Consider the following 18,639-nt stretch of genomic DNA (forward strand, 5'->3'; position numbering starts at 1 on the left):
ATGATTTTAGTTGTGTATATTTGTGGATTATATCATTCGTTCTTAAACTTCAGTGTGTATCAGAATCACCTAGGTGGAGAATATATGATTATTCACTATATGATTCTTTCAACTTCTCAGGACATTTGAACTTTTTCAGAATAGAAAGCTGGATAAAATAGAATTATAATTTTAAAAAATAACAGCTCAGATTTCACTATTACAGCAGAGGAACTCTCAAACTCTGGTATTCAAGCAGAAAGCTGGTTAAAAATACACAGTTCTAAGGCCCTATCCCACAGACTCATTCTCAAAAAATATTAGCCTAGAGCTTGAACATTTGTATATATTTTTAAGCAAATTCCCCAGGTGATTCTGATAATATATATATAATACATACACCTTTTTATATTAAGCCATTTGAAAATAAATAGCAGATGTCATATACGTCCCCCCAAATGCTTAAGTATGCATTTGCTAAGAGTAAGGACAGTCTCTTACATAATGTGTTATGATGGTTACTTCTTTCTAGGAGAACTTCTACTTCCAAGAGGCATAAAAGGGCAGGACTTTGAAAAATCAGATCATGGTTCTTCTCAAAACACCAGCATGTCTAGCATCTTTCAGAATTGTGCAATGGAGGTAAAGTTCTCTTTCTGCTCATGATAAAGTGACTGTGAACATATTTTTATTTCAAAGTGACATTTAACAGAATCCCCTGATACCCTTGTCAACAGAATAATAAATCATTTTGTCAAATTTGTTTGATATCTTTATAAGCAAGGCAATAAACTGGTAGACTTACGTGTAAAGTAATTGAACTCCTAATTCCAAATTGGATCAACAAAAGAAATAAAATTCTATGTGTATTAAGGTAAAATGGTCTCTTGAGGTCATCACTGTGGCGCTTTTCAGTGTCTGCACGTTTCTGCTCTTAGGTTTTGATGTCAAGTTGTTCACAGTGCAGAGCTTGTGGGGCCTTAGTTTATGATGAAGAAATTATGGCTGGATGGACAGCAGATGATTCAAATTTGAATACAACTTGCCCGTTCTGTAAAAGCAACTTCTTGCCTCTTCTCAATATAGAGTTTAAAGACTTCAGAGGCTCTGCAAGGTTAGTATTGTAAAAGCTCCCTTAAGAGGTAAGTGCCCCCCAACCATATTACTCCTGGGGAAAGAGTGAAATATTCATGGTATGTCCCAGGTGTTCTTTTCTTTTCTCTCCATCACTTTCCATATTTGAGTAGAAAATAATAGTAATATAGGAGATTACTTTTCCATTTTATTTAACATATAATTAGCACTTAATTCTTACAGCTAAACTTTATAGCTAATTGAAAACTCGAGTGTTAGTCATTACTATAAACTTTCTGCCAGAGTGACCTTAATTATGTCTTCTAGCAACAAACAAAAAAATGGAGGGTGGGATGCTTGAACTCTTCTTAACTGGTAGTCCTCTGTACAGTGAAATGACCAAATTCTGAACAATGAGGAGTCTAGCTGATCTATAATCAGCCATTAAGTAATTGAGAGTTTGTAACTATGCTGACCTAAGTAATTATACTTAATATTCTATTTATATTATGGAGCACTCCATATTGTCCACTTTTAACTGCTTCTTAAAAATATCCAATTGTATAGGTGTTTCCTCTTCATTTTTCCTTTTGGCTTCAGGTGTGGAGCTGAGTGAAATCATACTGTAGTTCCTGATGTAGTATCAGTGGTTGTGTAAGGGCCCTCTTGTATTATCTTCCTCCCCCTGCCCATTTCCATTCCCATTGCTTTATCCAACAAAGCCATTGTTCTGTCTGTGGTGTATCCTTGAATATATATGCTTATAAAATATGTTATTTTGCAGGATTATGTATTTTTAACTTACATAATTAGAATAATGCTGAAAGTCTCTTATTTTTGTAATCATTCTGTTTAAAATCTATCTGAGTTGCTATATGTAAATCTAGTTAATTTCTTTTCTCCTGTTGGAGTTAATACCTCATTTTACTTATCTGTTATCCTTGTGTTGGATATTTCAGTTGCTTCTAGTTCTTTGTTGCTATAAATATCACTGCAGTGATACAGTATAAGGTAAAATACATTTCTACTTCTGGACTTGTGAAGAAGTTTCTCCCAGAATAAGTCTTAGGAGTGAGACCATTGGGTCGTTTCATACATGATTTCAATAAACACCGGAAGATTGTTTCCCAGGTGGCGACACTCCCAGTACTACTTTCTAAGGATTTTCATTTCTGCACCTCCTTACCAGCATTTGGTATTATCACTTTTCTGATTTTTATATTCTAACTAGAGGCCCAGTGCACAAAAATCTGTGCACTGGTGGGGGGGGGGGGCGGTTGTCCCTCAGCCCCACTTGTGGCCTCTCACAGTCTGGGACCCCTCGAGAGATAATGACCTGCTGGCTTAGGCCCGCTCCCGGGTGGCAGAGGGCAGGCCCAATCCCTAGGTGCAGCCCCTGGTCGGGCTCAGAGCAGGGCCGATTGGGGAGTTGGGGCGCCGCCCCCTGTCATTCACAGAGCAGGGCTGATAGGGAGGTTGCGATGCCACCCCCAGTCACGCTCAGGGTAGGGCGGATTGGGGGGTTGGGGCACCGCCTCCTGTCACACTCAAGGCAGGGTCGATGGGGAGGTTGCGGTGCCACCCCGTCACGCACAGAGCAGGGCCAATCAGGGGGTTGGGGAGCTACCCCCTGTCACGCACAGAGCACAGCCCATCAGGGGGTTGGGGAGCTCCCCGCTGTCACGCACAGAGTAGGGCCGATAGGGGAGTTGGGGCACCGCCCCCTGTCACACACAGAGCAGGGTGGATCAGGGGCTTGGGGCACCGCCCCCTGTCACCCACAGAGCAGGGCCGATCAGGGGGTTGGGGCGCCACTGCTGTCACACTCAGGGCAGGGCTGATGGGGAGGTTGCGGCTCTACCCTGTCACACACAGAGCAGAGCCCATGGGGGGGTTGGGGCGCCTTCCCCTGTCACACACAGAGCAGGGCCAATCAGGGGGTTGGGGAGCTCCCCCCTATCAGGCACAGAGCAGGGCCGATCAGGGGGTTGGGGAGCTCCCCCCTATCAGGCACAGAGCAGGGCCGATCAGGGGTTTGGGGCGCCTTCCCCTGTCAGGAACAGCAGGGCTGATAGGGAGGTTGTGGCCCCGCCCCATGTCACACATAGAGCTGTAGGGTGATCAGGGGGTTTGGGCACTGCCCCTTGTCACGCTGCTCCAGGGGCCAGGAGGCCTCACAGCTCTGCTGATCCCAGGCCGGGAGGTCTCGCGGCTCCGCTGATCCTGGGTTCGGGAGGCCTCGCGGCCCTGCTGATCCCATGCTGGGAGGCATATTACCCTTTTACTATATAGGATAGAGGCCTCGTGCACGGGTGGGGGCTGACTGGTTTGCCCTGAAGGGTGTCCCAGATCAGAATGGGGGTCCCGCTTGGGTGCCTGGCCAGCCTGGATGAGGGGATGATGGCTGTTTGCAGCTGGTCACACCCCCTTCAGGGTGGGGTTCACCTCAGCCCCTCACCCAGACTGGGGTGCCTGGCCAGTCTGGGTGAGGGGCTGAGGGCCGTTTTCAGGCTGGCGGGCGACTGAAGCTCCCAACCTCTCCTTTTTTCTTTTCTTTTTTTATTCTGGGATTTATTTACCTTCTATAGCTGTCACTGGAGCTGAGAGCCGGCTTTAGCTCTGAGGCCGGCTCCAGCTTGAGGCCTCAGCTGCTGAAAGCAGGGATCTGGTTTTGTTTGGGTTCTATAATTGTAACACTGTTTCGGTCCTGCTCGCTCCAGCTCTGACGGCTGAAAGCAGGTTTCTGGAGTTTTGTTTAGCTTCTATATTTGCAACAATGTTTCTTAGAGAGCAAGCTCAGAGGCCGGCAAGGCAGGCGGGAAACCTTGGCTTCCTCCATCACTGGAGCAAGCAAGCCTCCTGTTCACTTCAGCTGCCTGGCAGCCGGCCGCCATCTTGGTTGGCAGTTAATTTGCATATCGCCCTGATTAGCCAATGGGAAGGGTAGTGAAGTTATGGTTAATTACCATGTTTCTCTTTTATTAGATAGGATGAGTATTAGTGGTATCTCATTTTTGTTTGAATTTTTTTGAATACTAGAGAGTTTAAATGCCTCTTACACTTGTTATTCCAGGACTTTCTATGAATTGCCTGTACCATTGCCCTTTTTTATATTAAGCTTTCTTTTTCTTATTTATTTCTACCTTGAATATTCTTGAAATTAATTCACGGAAGAGCAATAATTAATTTTGCTGTCCTCACCCATTAATTTTAAACCTTATGATTTGTGCTTTTCGAGTCTTGTTTTAAAAGTTCCTTCCCATCTGCAGGACATGAAAATTTTCTCCTGAACATTGTTCTGATATTTAGGTCTTTGATCCCACATGCACTTCAAATTCCCATGTAAACACTGTTCTCTTCTTTTTGTCAAGATCATATTATTTTTATTATTCTTCGTGTTGTTTCTATAAGTTCCCCCCATATAGAATTATTTTTTTGCTTATAGTTACACTTATTTTAAAAATTTTAGAGTAACTTTAAGTTCCTTAAAAATATTTCATCTGGAGTTTTTATTGGATTTGCATTAGATTTGTGGATTAACTTAGGAAAAATAGACATTTTCAATATTCTCATCTGTGAGCATGGTATATAGCTTCATTTTTTAAAGATCTTTTTTATGTACTTTTATTCTCCATAAATTTTGTACTTTTTTGTTGAGTAACTGTTTCTTTTTTTTCTTTTTTTAATATATTTTATTGATTTTTTTACAGAGAGGAAGGGAGAGGAATAGAGAGTTAGAGACATCGATGAGAGAGAAACATCAATCAGCTGCCTCCTGCATACCTCCTACTGGAGATGTGCCCGCAACCAAGGTACATGCCCTTGACTGGAATCGAACCTGGGACCTTTCAGTCCGCAGGCCAATGCTCTATCCATTGAGCCAAACCAGTTAGGGCGTAACTGTGTTTCTTAAGCTATTGTGGTATCTTATTTTATATTTTCTAATTGAAAAGGAACATTATTGATTTTTCTTTCCAGTATGTCAGTATGGAAAATTTCAAACTTAGAATTGTTTAAAGAATTTTTTTTGCTGTGACACCCAAATATCCACCCCTACATTCTACAATTAACATTTTACTGTACTTGCTTTCTTACCTATTTATCCCTCCAGCCAAAAGTAAAATGTAGACATTTATATACTTCTCCTCCAAAGACTTCAGCATGCATATAATTACTAGATTTCAGTATTTTTTTTTTTGACGTAAAGTTAGTATACAGTAAAATGTACAAATTGTGAATGTATACATTTGTATAAATTTAAACCTTTATCAAGATACAGAACATTACTGTTACCTCAGAAAGTTCTCTTAATGCCCCTTGCAAGGCCCAGCCCTCACACTGTCCCCCCCAGAAAGAGAAGGAGAGACATATAAGAGGAAAATAAAACACTGAATTAATAGAGGGGAGAGGAAAGGACTAGAGACAAAATAGAGATTTTATAAGGGGGAAAAAGAGGTATTATAAATTACAGGTTGATACATGTTAAAATGCTGCTGTTGCTTCTCTTTTTAAACTCAAAATTAATGTAATATTTTGCTTTTTATCTTCCTTCATAGTGTTCTTTAATGGTTTTCAAAAACTGAAGGAATCTTATATGGAACTATAATGACCTCCTCTAGACCTTTCATTTGAATAGTTTAGGACAGGAAGGAAAGAATGAAAACAGGAGTGTGTGAGTTTGTGTGTTTGAAATAGGCAGTATTTCTATGGGTTATATAATTCATTAATTACTGCTTTACCATAAAGTGATTCTAAATATGAAATTTAGAAGACTTTAGCATTTATGAAGATTTTTTTATTTGGATTGCTCCATATTTTTTAGCTTTTTCCTGAAACCAAGTACCTCTGGTGACAGTTTACAAAGTGGCAGCATTCCATTGGCAAATGAACCTTTGGAGCACAAACCTGTATCCAGTTCAGCAGAACCTGACTTGATCAACTTGATGGATTTCCGGAAACATAACCAGACCATAACTGAAGAAACAAGCGCTGCAGTTGAATCAAGGTACCATATGGTATAGAGAATTCCTCACAATAAATTGGATATCCTTGCAAAAATTCCATCTTTAAAGATAACCTGACTCCTGTAGGCATTATTCTGGCATTTAAAAAAAATAATCTTAACTGTTTACTACCATACATTGCTTAAATATTTGATGAATGCATCTGATGATTAACCATTTTTTAAACTATGTTTAATGTTTTACAGTGTTTTGTACAAAGTGAACTTCTTAACCAGTAAAAAGTATTTTCCCCTTTAGTATAGCGATTGCAAGTTTCCAAAGACATACTCTTAAATATTTATTGAGTCAAATATTTATTGAGAGACTATTGTATGCTAGGCATAAATACTAAAAATAAAAAAGTAAGTTCTGGTCTCTGTCCTTAGGTGGATCATAGCCTGGTAGAAATTAAATACTTGTCAATGAATCTACATGACTTATTTGCATGCAGCACAGTTCTTCTAGGTGATTTTGTTTAATAACAATGAAATAATGTTTGAATAGAGCAACCGAGTGGGTACTTAATCTTTTTTAAATGAAACCTGTTGTCTACTATATGTCCTTTTTCCAGCCTTCACCAGAGTCATTTATCCTAAGAATGCCTGAAGAAAATTTTATTTAAAAAAATATATTTTTTAAAAAATTGATTTTAGGGAGAGAGAGAAACATTGATGGCTGCCTCCTCCATGCCCCTTACTTGGGGATGGAACCCACAACCCCAGACATATATCCTGACTGGGAATTGAACTGATGACCTTTTAGTGCATGGGCCGAGGCTCAACCAACTGAGTCACACTGGCCAGGGTGAAAATTTTATTCTTATAAGTCAGTACTAACTCCTCTTAGATATATTCAATAAACTAAAATTTATTGTAGAAAATACTCTAGCTCTACAGATTTAGATTGTTTTACAGAACCAGTTTTCATTTTTTTTTTAAGTGATGAAATAAAGAATGCCAGTGGAGATGTTCAAACTTTGGAAATTTCACCTGTGCCTAATAGTTTATCAAAGCGGAATGTATCTTTGACTCGAAGTCACAGTGTTGGAGGTCCATTGCAAAATATTGACATTTCCCAGCGACCATTTCATGGCATTTCAACAGTTAGTCTTCCAAACAGTCTGCAGGAAGTTGTGGTATGTAATAACATTATAATTATCTATACTAATAAAAGGGTAAGATGCTAATTAGACCGGACATCTTCCAGACAAAGCCACAGTGGCAGGGGCTGAGGCAGAGGCACTTAGGGGCGATCAGGCCGGCAGTGGGGAGCAGCTAGGAGACGATCAGGCTGGGAGGGGGGAGCAGTTAGGAGGTGAACAGGCCAGCAGGGGAGGGCAATTAGGGGGGCAATCAGGCCGGCAGGGGAGGGCAGTTAAGGGGTGATCAGGTCATTAGGGGAGGGCAGTTATGGGCGATCAGGTCGGCAGGAGAGGGCAGTTGGGGCAATCAGGCAGACCGGGGAACAGTTGGGGAGATCAGGCCGGCAGGCAGAGGCAGTTAGGGGTGATCAGGCTGGCAGGGAGCAGTTAGGAGCGATCAGGCCGGCAGGCAGAGGCAGTTAGGGGTGATCAGGCTGGCAGGGAGCAGTTAGGAGCCAGCAGTCCCAGATTGCGAGAGGGATGTCTGACCGCTGGTTTAGGACCGATTTCTGCAGTCAGACATCTCCCCGAGGATTCCTGGATTGGAAAGGGTGCAGGTAGGCTGAGGGACTACCCCCCCTCTGGTGCACGAATTTTGTATATTCGTGTAAATATGTATTAGCACAGTACATAATTCTTCTGTAGAAGATTTAAATGACATGAAAAGTGATTAAGAATTTTCATAAACAGAACGTTTTAAAATTTCAAATATGTACAAAAATAAACAAGAGTAACATAAATGCGTCCCTTTGAGTCATCAAGATTCAGTAATTTTAAACTTATAGCCATCCTTTCATATATACCCTTATTTTGCTACAAATTATTTTGAAGGAAATTTCAAACAACATATATTTCATTTGTAAATATTTCAGTATGTATCAAACTAAAAATAATAAATAACATCAAGTTATTCAGTTTTTGTTCAAATTTCTAATTGTTTCAAAAATGTCAAGTATGTTTGTAGTTTGAGGAATCAGGATCAAAAAAGGCCCATGCATTGCAACTGATTGATCTTTTTATTTTAGTCTGTCTTAATCTGTACACTTTCCTTTTTCCTCTTGCAATTTATTTGTTGATCACAACCCTATAAATTGGTAATTGTACCTAGAAGCTTGGTCAAATTCAGGTTTTTTGTTTTGTTTTGCTGTTCATTTGTTTATTTTTATAAGACAACTTCATTAGTGGCAGTATGTTCCTCCAGTATAGACATGAACTATCTTTGTGATTTAGTGGCTATTAATGCCCCATTGCCTAGATCAGGTTATTCATTTGGAGCTTATAAAATGATGATAGTCTGTTATCTTTATTATATGGAATACATCTATGAAGAGAAACTTCCCCCAGGTCTTCTGTTTGGTTTTCTAACGATACAATTTATATTGGAAAGGCAGTCCAGCCTCCCCCTCCCACCTTTTTTTTTATTAACCAATTTTCAGAATAGCAAGTTGGGTTCTTAGCATTCTCTAAGGTGACCCGTTAATTTGGAGAAATAAGGTGTCATGATTTTTAACGTTTATGTTTACATCCATTGCTGTCGTTATCCTTATTGATGTTGATTGCATTATCCCATCTTTGCTCAGCTAGAACTCTCTACAGGTTGGTGCCTTATTCCTTGTGACACAACTCTAGTAGTCTTTAAAAATTTTTTTAAGTTTTCTTACTTTCTTTTATGACAAGGTGTTTCATGCTCATGTTATATAGTCAGCCATTTATCTAAGAAACACTGGTTCCTTTTAGAGGGAGATGATATTTAGATACCTCAGACTGTGTACTAGGTGTATTTATTACTTATTACTGAGTTAATCATAAGCATTTTATTCTGATTATATTATATACTACTTACAAAGTCTAGGTTGGTTTTTTTTTTTTCATTCATTGATTTATAAAACTGCTTTTTGTTGCAATCAAATGTAAAAATGATTTAGATATAATTTTAAAAGGAGTCTAAGAATATTAATACAAAAATTGCTCCATCTCTTTAGAGTTGTAGGAGGAAGATAAAGTCACACATATTTTTTGGTATCATTATAAAACATCTGAAATGTAAACATTTATTGATTTTTAAAAATTGACCAAAAGAATCAATCATACACAGCCCATTGCTCTTATCAACTTGATAGAAAAACTCCATCATGTTTAAAATAGGGTCTATTATATGGGTTATTAATTTTATTTTATTTAACTGAAAGGTAATTATGATTAAGTATTTTTTGTTAGGTTTTCATTAGGATGTTCTACTGCATGTATCAATGGCCAGGAAATAACTGACTTTGAAGGGATAGATAGAGAAGCATAATCTCATTGAGAAATACTTTTTTATTTTATTTATTTCAGAGAGAGGAAGGGAGAGGTAGAAAGAGAGATAGAAACATCAATGAGAGAGAAACACTGATTGGCTGCCTCTGCAAGCCCCACACTAGGGATCGAGCCTACAACCCAGGCATATGCCCTAACTGGGAATCGAACTGTGACCTCCTGGTTCATAGGTTGTTGCTCAACCACTGAGCTACGCCAGCAGGCCAGAGAAGTACTCTTAAACATACAGAATTAAATAGATAATATTCACTTTTTTTTGTTTTTATTTTTTTAAGGATCCTTTAGGAAAAAGACCCAATCCTCCCCCACTTTCTGTGCCCTACCTGAGTCCTCTAGTGCTTCGTAAAGAACTTGAATCTTTGCTAGAAAATGAAGGCGATCATGTGATCCACACATCCTCTTTCATCAATCAACATCCGATCATTTTCTGGAACCTTGTATGGTATTTCAGACGTTTGGACCTTCCTAGTAACTTGCCAGGACTTATCCTCACATCTGAACATTGTAATGGAGGTATACAGGTAGAGTGTCAACTTCTATACTTACATTACATTGGTGTTGGTTAGGATGAGGCTTAAAGTAACAGAAAGTATGCAATAGTGGCTTAACAAGATGTAGGTTATTTCTCTCACTTAAAAGTTTGGATAGGTGGTCCAGGAGTGTTACTGTTAAGGACCTGAGATGCTTCTGTCTTCTTGCTCAGCTGTATATGACCTCCATTTCCAAGTTCTACACCAGGATGGCTGACTCTTCTAAGCTATCACATTCACATTCCAGTTAACAGTAAGGAGAAAAATGGATAGAAAAGTGTATGTCTTTCCTTCTTTAGGGACAGTTCCTGCAGTTGCACATAATATTTCCATACGTAGTCATTTGTCCTGATCTTAGTTATATGGTCATTTCTAGTTGCAAGGAGGCTAGAAAAGGTAGCTTTTATTTTGAACTATCATATTCCCAGATGAAATTCTCACAGCAACCTTATTTTAAAGGCTCATATTCTGTACACCTGAAATGAATACAAAATACAATTGAAAGAAGAATAAGGACCCATATTATCCTTATTTTTCAGATGATATAATTAAGCTAAATAAGTAATTTTTGCAAGGCCACATAGCTAATATGTGATGGGGAGTCAAGATCCCACTCTGGCTGTGTCTAGCTCTAAAGCTCCTACTCAATTGTTCTGGGAATCCCAATCCCACTGGAATCAGTGAGCTCCTAGAGTTCCTTCATTTTGATATTGAATATTGAGAGGCACCCACACCCAAGCATACACCAGGGTCGCAACACAGTCTTAAAGTAGTACAAATTCTATATTGACCCATTAAGTAGTAGTCAGTACAAGATAGTAGAAACTTTTGCACTTACTCTTGCCTTAAAATTTGTTGTAATAGCAGTTAATCTTTCATATAGCCACTGTGCTAGTTACCATGTTGTAACTGCTAGTTAGTATATCCTTGAAATTTAGAATGCGAAACCTGTGCTTCAGAAAATAATAAGAACATAAATCTTCAGATTTAAATAAAAATTGCTGCACAAAATTTTTTAAGTTCAGAGTTTTGAAAGAACTCATTTGTTTTATATAATCAAGTTTTGCTAGATTCCCGGGTAGTTATGATGGTAGGGGCACTAATGCTTTCTATTGATCTTTTTTAGCTTCCTCTATCATCTCTGTCCCAGGATAGCAAACTTGTGTACATTCAACTGTTATGGGATAATATCAACCTTCATCAGGAACCAGAAGAGCCTCTGTATGTCTCATGGAGGAATTTTAGTAAGTAAAATAGAATTAAAGACATAAAAGACTTAAACTGGAAACAACTCAAATATCTATCCACACATGAATGAATAAGCAAATTGTGGAATAAGCTACCCATACAGTAGAGTACTATTTAGCAATAAAGAAGAATGGACTACTGGGAGTTGGAAGACTAGAATTAGTGTGAAGAGAGAAACAAGTCCTTTTGCATTATTTTAAATTTTTTTATTCATTTCTAGTATCTCTTCAAGATTCTATTTTGGTTCAAATTGATTTGCTATTATATTGAGCCATTTAAGTATGGCAGGTCTCTACATGAGTTTGGTTGGATATTTGTAGACTAAATGCTATATAGTGGGAGAGTAATCTGGATGTGTTGGAATAGTATTATTTCAGTTATATGGATATTAGTCTCAAAGATTCTAGCTTATTTTTAGTCTTTTATATTTAGAATGTACTTTTACAGGAGGTTTTATTGTTGTTAATCCTCACCCAAGGAAACTTTTCCATTGATTTTTAGAGTGGAAGGGAGGAGGAGCCAGAGAAAAACATCGATGTGAGAGGGACACATTGATTGGTTGCCTCCACCAGGGCTGGGGATAAGCCTGCCACCGAGGTACATGCCCTTGACTGGAATCGAACCCGGGATCTTTCAGTCTGAAGTCCAACACTCTATCCACTGAGCTAAACCGGCTAGGGCTATAAGGGGTTTAATGGGTTATCACCCAGTTCAGAAACTCTGAGTAAATAAGAAACCACAAACAACAAATAAGTGAGCAAGTGCTATCAACAGGCAGTTCATGGAAGAAACATTCAATGGCTTATATAAACTGTGTTAGTTTGCTAGGGCTACCTTAACAGAATACCACAGACTGGGTATCATGAAATAGACAAGTGATTCAAAATATTCTCTAATTTTTGGTGGGATGAAATTTAGAGCTCTCAAGAATGGACTTATTTCTTTTCTTAATTGGTGCTATATATGAAGATTGGCATATAAATAAAATTAAAAGACATATAAGAGTTAAGTGAGTGGCCGAAACCGGTTTGGCTCAGTGGATAGAGCGTCGGCCTGCGGACTGAAAGGTCCCAGGTTCGATTCCGGTCAAGGGCATGTACCTGGGTTGTGGGCACATCCCCAGTAGGAGGTGTGCAGGAGGCAGCTGATCGATGTTTCTCTCTCATCGATGTTTCTAACTCCCTATCTCTCTCCCTTCCTCTCTGTAAAAAATCAATAAAATATATTAAAAAAAAAAAAAATTGAGTGATGACTTCCAGGAATGGCAGTATGAGGAGCTCTGCCACCCACTTCTCAGCAAAACAACCATAATTGGTAAAAATTATTAAAGGGACAAAAAGTCTAAGGCTATAGAGCAAATGAACAAACATTCATTCAAGAAAATATACTAAATTTCAGTAAAATTAATGTGCTCTGTGGCACTTGAGTTAGAACTTGCTGCTCCCTTCCAGCTCCCAGTCAGGGCTTCAGCCAGCCGTTCCCTTTCTCTCAGCTCTGTTACCACAGAGGCGAAACTCCTCCATCCAGCTTCCATTCATTGGGCAGCCATTCTACCCCGGTTTTGGCAAGCCAAGAGTGCTGGGGTCTCATTTGTTCGTACTGCACCTTATAGGGCAGAAGTTTTATGCCAAGAAAGGCAAGCTGAAAAGACAGAGACTATAGCTCCAACCCAACACCCTGTCCACAAAGCAGGAGAGTCATTCTAAGAGAAGGGCCCCTAATTATTTATATATATATATGCGCATATATGCCTAAGCGACCGTTAAGACCCACCAACCGACCGGAAAAACTGTTGGCTATGATGCACACTGACCATCAGGGGGCAGACGCTCAACACAGGAGCTGCCCCCTGGTGGTCAGTGCGCTCCCACAGGCAACCTCCCGTGGCCGGCCAACCTCCCCCAGTCCTTCCCCTCGGCCAGCCGGTCAACCTCCCGCAGTCCCATCTCCTGTCCCTCCCCCTGGCCAGCAGGCCCCAATCGGCCTTGATCTCTGGCCAGGCCTAGGGACCTCACCCATGCACAAATTCGTGCACTGGGCCTCTAGTATCAATATAATAAAGGACAAAACCTGCATGATTGTCTCAGTAGTTAAAATATTTGTTGAAATCCATCACCCTTTGTTAAAAACACTCAAGCTAGAGCCCTAGCTGGTTTGGCTCAGTGGATAGAGCATGGGCCTGCCTGAAGGGTCCAGGGTTCGATTCTGGTCAAGGGCACATGCCCAGGTTGTGAGCTCGATCCCCAGTAGGGGGCATGCAAGAGGCAGCCGATTAATGATTCTCTCTCATCATTGATGTTTCTATCTCTCTCTCTTTCTCCCTTACTCTCTGAAATCAATGAAAATATATTTTAAAAAACAACACTTAAGCTAGAAATAGAAGGAACTTCCTCAATTTGATTATAAGCATCTATGATAACCGGCAGTTTTCTTTTTTAAATGTTTTTATTGACTTCAGAGAGGAAAGGAGAGAGAGAGATAGAAACATTAATGATGAGAATCTTTGATCAGCTGGCTGCATCCTGCACATCCTCACCAGGGATCGAGCCCGCAACCCGGTCATGTGCCCTGACCAGGAATTGAACTGTGACCTTCTGGTTCATAGATCAATGCTCTACCACTGAGCCATGCCGGCTGGGCTGACAGTTTTCTTAATGGTGAAAGACAATACTTTCACCTAAGTACAGGAACAAGACAAGATTCTCTTTTTATCATTTCCATTCAACATTGTACTGGAGGTTCTTGTTAGAGCAATTAGACAAGAATATAAAAGGCATCCAAATTGTAAAGGAAGCCTGGCTGGTGTGGTTGAGTGTTGACCTATGAACCAGGAGGTCATGATTCAATTCCCGGTCTGGGCACATGCCTGGGTTGTGGGCTTGATCCCAGCTGGGAGTGTGCAGGAGGCAGCCAATCAATGATTCTCTCATCATTGATGTTTCTATCTCTGTCTCCCTCTCCCTTCCTCTCTGAAATAAATATATATTTTTAAAAATTGTAAAGGAAAATGTAAAATTATCTCTATTTGCAGATTATCTGATCTTAGTATAGAAAATCTTAAGGAATATATATATATATATATATATATATATATATGTACATATATATATATACATACACATACACACACACACAAACATAAGTTCAGCAAAATTGCAGGATATAATATCAGTATACAGAAATCACTTTCAATAAATAATCAAAAAATTTAATTAGGAAAATAATTCCATCTATAATAGCATTAAAAACAAAATTTAGGGGCTGGGTGAAAAAGGTGAAGGGATTTACGAAAACAACAACTCATAGACACAGACATTATAATGATTACCAGAGGGAAACAGGGGTGGGGAGAGATAGAAAGGGAATAGGGAGGATAAATGATGATGGAAGGAGACTTTGACTTGGGGTGGTGAACACACAATACAATATGAGATGATGTATTATAGAATTGTACACCTGAAACCTGTATAATTTTATTAACCAGTCACCTCAATAAATTCAATGAAAAGAATAAAATAAATAGAAGAAATTCGCTGCAAGAAGTACAAAACTTATACTTTAAAAACTGAAGTCATTGTTGAAAAAAATTAAAGAAGACCTAAATAAATGGAAAGAAATACCGTGTTTGGAAGAATTCCTATTGTTAAGATGGCAGTACTTCCAAATTGTTCTATAGATTCAGCAAAATCCCTATCAAAATTCCAGGTGGCTTTTTTTTTTTTTTTTTTTTAACAGAAATTGAAAGGCCTATCCTAAAAATCACATGGATATTCTAGGAACCCAGAATAGCCAAACAGTCTTGAAAATGAAGAACAAAGTTGTAGGATTCATACTTCTCAATTTGAAAATTTAGTGCAAAGCTATAGTAATCAAGAAAGTGGAATGCTGCATAGAGATAGACAGTATAGGTCAGTGGTCGGCAAACTCATTAATCAACAGAGCCAAATATCAACAGTATGATTGAAATTTCTTTTGAGAGCCAAATTTTTTAAACTTAAACTATATAGATAGGTACATTGTTATTAACTTAATTAGGGTACTCCTAAGCTGGCCTTTGCTAAAAACGTCAATCTGATTGAGGTACGATCGCTGAGGTCGACCCCTTCTAACTCTCCCATCCACGCTCATCTTGTATACTTGTTTCGTCTATCTCCTTTCATTCATCCTCTCTATATGTCCAAACCATCTCAACATACCTTTCTCAATCCTCGACACTACATCTTCTTTCACTCCACAACGTGAAATTAACTTAATAAACTTTACTTCAAGTTTTAAGTCAACTTTGCACTGTACGTGCGTACCTGCACGTGGTATTTTGTAGAAGAGCCACACTCAGGGGCCAAAGAGCCGCATGTGGCTTGCGAGCCGCAGTTTGCCGACCACTGGTATAGGTCAATGGAATAGAGTTGAGTTTCCAGAAATAAACCCTTACCAGTATTGTCAGTTGCCTTTCAATAAGGGTTTCAAGATCATGAAACTGGGATAGATGGTGCTGGGACAACTAGAGCAACATGCAAAAAAAAAAAAGTGGATTGCTTCCTCAGATTATACATAAAAATGAACTCAAAATGGATCCTAGACTTAGAAGGAAATATAGGAGTAAATCCTCATAGCCTTGTATAGGGCAAGTTCTTAGATACTATACCACCAAAAGCACAAGCAACAAAAGGAAAAATAAACTGGACTTCATCAATGTCAAAAACTGCTGAAAAATAACCAGTCATGTAAGTGCAATGTCAACCCAGAATAGGGGAAATACTTGCAAGTAATATATTTTAAGAGAATATATAAACTCTTACAACTCAATACTAAAAGATAACTCATTTAAAAATGGGCAAAGGATCTGTATTAATCCATTCGGACTGCTGTAACAAAATGCCCCAGACTGTGTAGCTTATTAAAAATGGAAGTTTATTTCTGTCAGTTCTGGAGGCTGAAAGTCCAAGATGAGGATGGTATTAGCCTGGTCAGTTAAGGGCCCTCTTCTGGATTGCAGATTTCTCATTATATTCTCACACGGTAGAAGGCGTAAGGGATCTCTTTGATGCTTTATTTTTTTTTAAAGGGCACTAATCCATTCATGAAGACTGCCCTCATGACTTTATTACCTCCCAAAGGCCTCACCTTCTAATACCATCGCATTGGGCATTAGATTTTCAACATGTGAATTTTTCGGAAACGCATTCAGACCATAGCAGGATCTGCCAGTTCTTCAAAGATGGCTAAAAGCAAATGAAAAGATGCTCAGTATCACTAGATGTCAAGGACATGCAAATAGAGAAACCACTTCACATTCACTATATTGGCTGTAATCAAAAGGACAGATAATAACAAGTATTGGTGAGGATATAAAGAAATTGAGACCCTCATACACTGCTGATTAGAATAAATATGGCGCAGTTGCTCTAGGAAAGTTTCACAGTTCCTCATACTAGTAAACACCATATGACACAGCACTTGCGCTTAGTATATATATAGTGAAAACATGTGTTCACATAAAAACTATACACTGTTCTTAGCATATTTCTTAATAGCCAAACAGTGGAAACAACCTCTATGTCTATCGGCTGACAAATGGATAAAGTTTGGTATATCCAAGCAATGAAATATTATTTAGCAATAAAAAGTACTGAATACTGATATATATGCTACAGCATGGATGGATTTAAAAACATTATAGAAGAAGCCAGTCACAAAAGAGCATAGAAAGTATGATACCACTTATATGAAATATCCAGAATAGGCAAATCTGTAGACAAAAGTAGTGGTTACCTAGGGTTGAAGGGTTGGGAAGATGAAGGAGTGACCCCTAGAGGTTTCTTTTGGTGGTAAACAAAAATGTTTTAAAAGTTGATTGTGATGGCTGCTCAACTCCCAGAATATATTCAAAACCAGTTTTGTAGTTTAAATGGGTGAATTGAATGATTTCAGAATTATACTAGTATCTCAGTAAAGGTGTTATTTTTAAAAACTGAATTAAAGGAGAAGCCATGAAGTTATATTTGGGTTAGGCTCTAAAATCACAACAGCATGAAAAATCAAGTACTTTTTAAAACAATGTTTCCTATTCCAAGGAAACATTTAGCAGGTACAAGAGCTAGGATAGAAACCTACAGCAGCCAGTATTTTCTCTTGTATTTTAACAGAGAACTTTGCTATTTATTTGGTTGAACACAAATGAAGTATTACTAGTTACCTTTATTAAGGGACTATGTTGTATGAAAAATACAAGTTTACTTCATGGCAGGCACTTAGAATGAGGCTAGACTGGGGAATTACTGGATACATATTCCTATCTCAACTAATTGTAAATAAAATTATATGGCTGCTGGGATTACAGTATTAAAGTTTTCCCTTTTTGTGGGCCAACCACACTGGTGATCTTATTTTTCATGTTAGTATGATTCAATTCCAGTGTATCACTGAAGCACTTTTCTATCTATGAAATCTATATAAATGTTTGTTCTTAATTCTAGAATTAGCCTTTATCAATTAGGATTATATTCTGCTACGTTTAATAGAAAATAACAGAAATTTAAACACTACAGATTACTCTCTCACATAAAGTATGAAGTAGACTCTCTAGGACTGATAGGCAACTGCTCTGTCGTCAGGGACCCAGGCTCTTTCTGTTGTGTCTACTTTTGCATCAGTAAAGGTTGCTTTATAGTCACAGGATGGCTCCTGGAGTACCGGCTGTCACCCCTCCCCCCTAAGCCCCTGACCCCACCTCAAACACAAAGTCTTAAGTTCAAGGAAAGGGCAGAGGGACAGGTCTCTTCTATCTGAAGAAAGCAGGAAAATATTTCTTAGTGGTCACATTGCCACATAATTTTACTAGTAAAAGGTAAGGTGATGTTGAATAAAAAACTAGAGCCCTAACCGGTTTGGCTCAGTGGATAGAGCATCGGCCTGCGGACTGAAAGGTCCCAGGTTCGATTCCAGTCAAGGGCATGTACCTTGGTTGCTGGCACATCCCCAGTAGGGGGTGTGCAGGAGGCAGCTGATCGATGTTTCTCTCATCCATGTTTCTAACTCTCTAGTCCTCTCCCTAAAGAATCAATAAAATATATTTTAAAAAAATAAAAATAAAAAACTAGAAAATGCTACAACTCTGGAAAAAACTTTAATAATTAGAGTGGATAAAGATATTCTTAATTACTGTGTTTTTATTATTAGATTCTGAAAAGAAGTCATCTGTCCTGTCAGAGGAACAACAAGCAACAAGCACTTTAGTAGAAACCATCAGGCAGAGTATTCAACGTAATGATGTTCTTCAACCCATCAACCTGCTTTCACAGCAAATGAAGCCAGACAAGAAAAGACAAAGGTAATAATTGTTTACCAC

At 38.9% G+C, this 18,639-nt stretch overlaps 1 protein-coding gene across 3 annotated transcripts in view; it reads left to right on the top strand.

The window, feature by feature from the left end:
- Positions 1-18,639, top strand: part of DENND4C (DENN domain containing 4C) — a 108,282-nt gene that overhangs the window by 84,935 nt on the left and 4,708 nt on the right. For all 3 annotated transcript variants that reach the window (XM_070431731.1, XM_070431732.1, XM_070431730.1), the window contains 7 exons: positions 512-621; positions 918-1,093; positions 5,876-6,058; positions 6,996-7,191; positions 9,789-10,034; positions 11,170-11,287; positions 18,471-18,621. In XM_070431731.1, the coding sequence (XP_070287832.1) occupies positions 512-621; positions 918-1,093; positions 5,876-6,058; positions 6,996-7,191; positions 9,789-10,034; positions 11,170-11,287; positions 18,471-18,621 (1,180 nt within the window). The remainder of the gene's footprint in view (positions 1-511; positions 622-917; positions 1,094-5,875; positions 6,059-6,995; positions 7,192-9,788; positions 10,035-11,169; positions 11,288-18,470; positions 18,622-18,639) is intronic.

This window comes from Myotis yumanensis, unplaced genomic scaffold (assembly GCF_028538775.1).
Source record: "Myotis yumanensis isolate MYYU_CA2020_CCGP unplaced genomic scaffold, mMyoYum1.0.hap1 SCAF_12, whole genome shotgun sequence".
NCBI lineage: Eukaryota > Metazoa > Chordata > Mammalia > Chiroptera > Vespertilionidae > Myotis > Myotis yumanensis.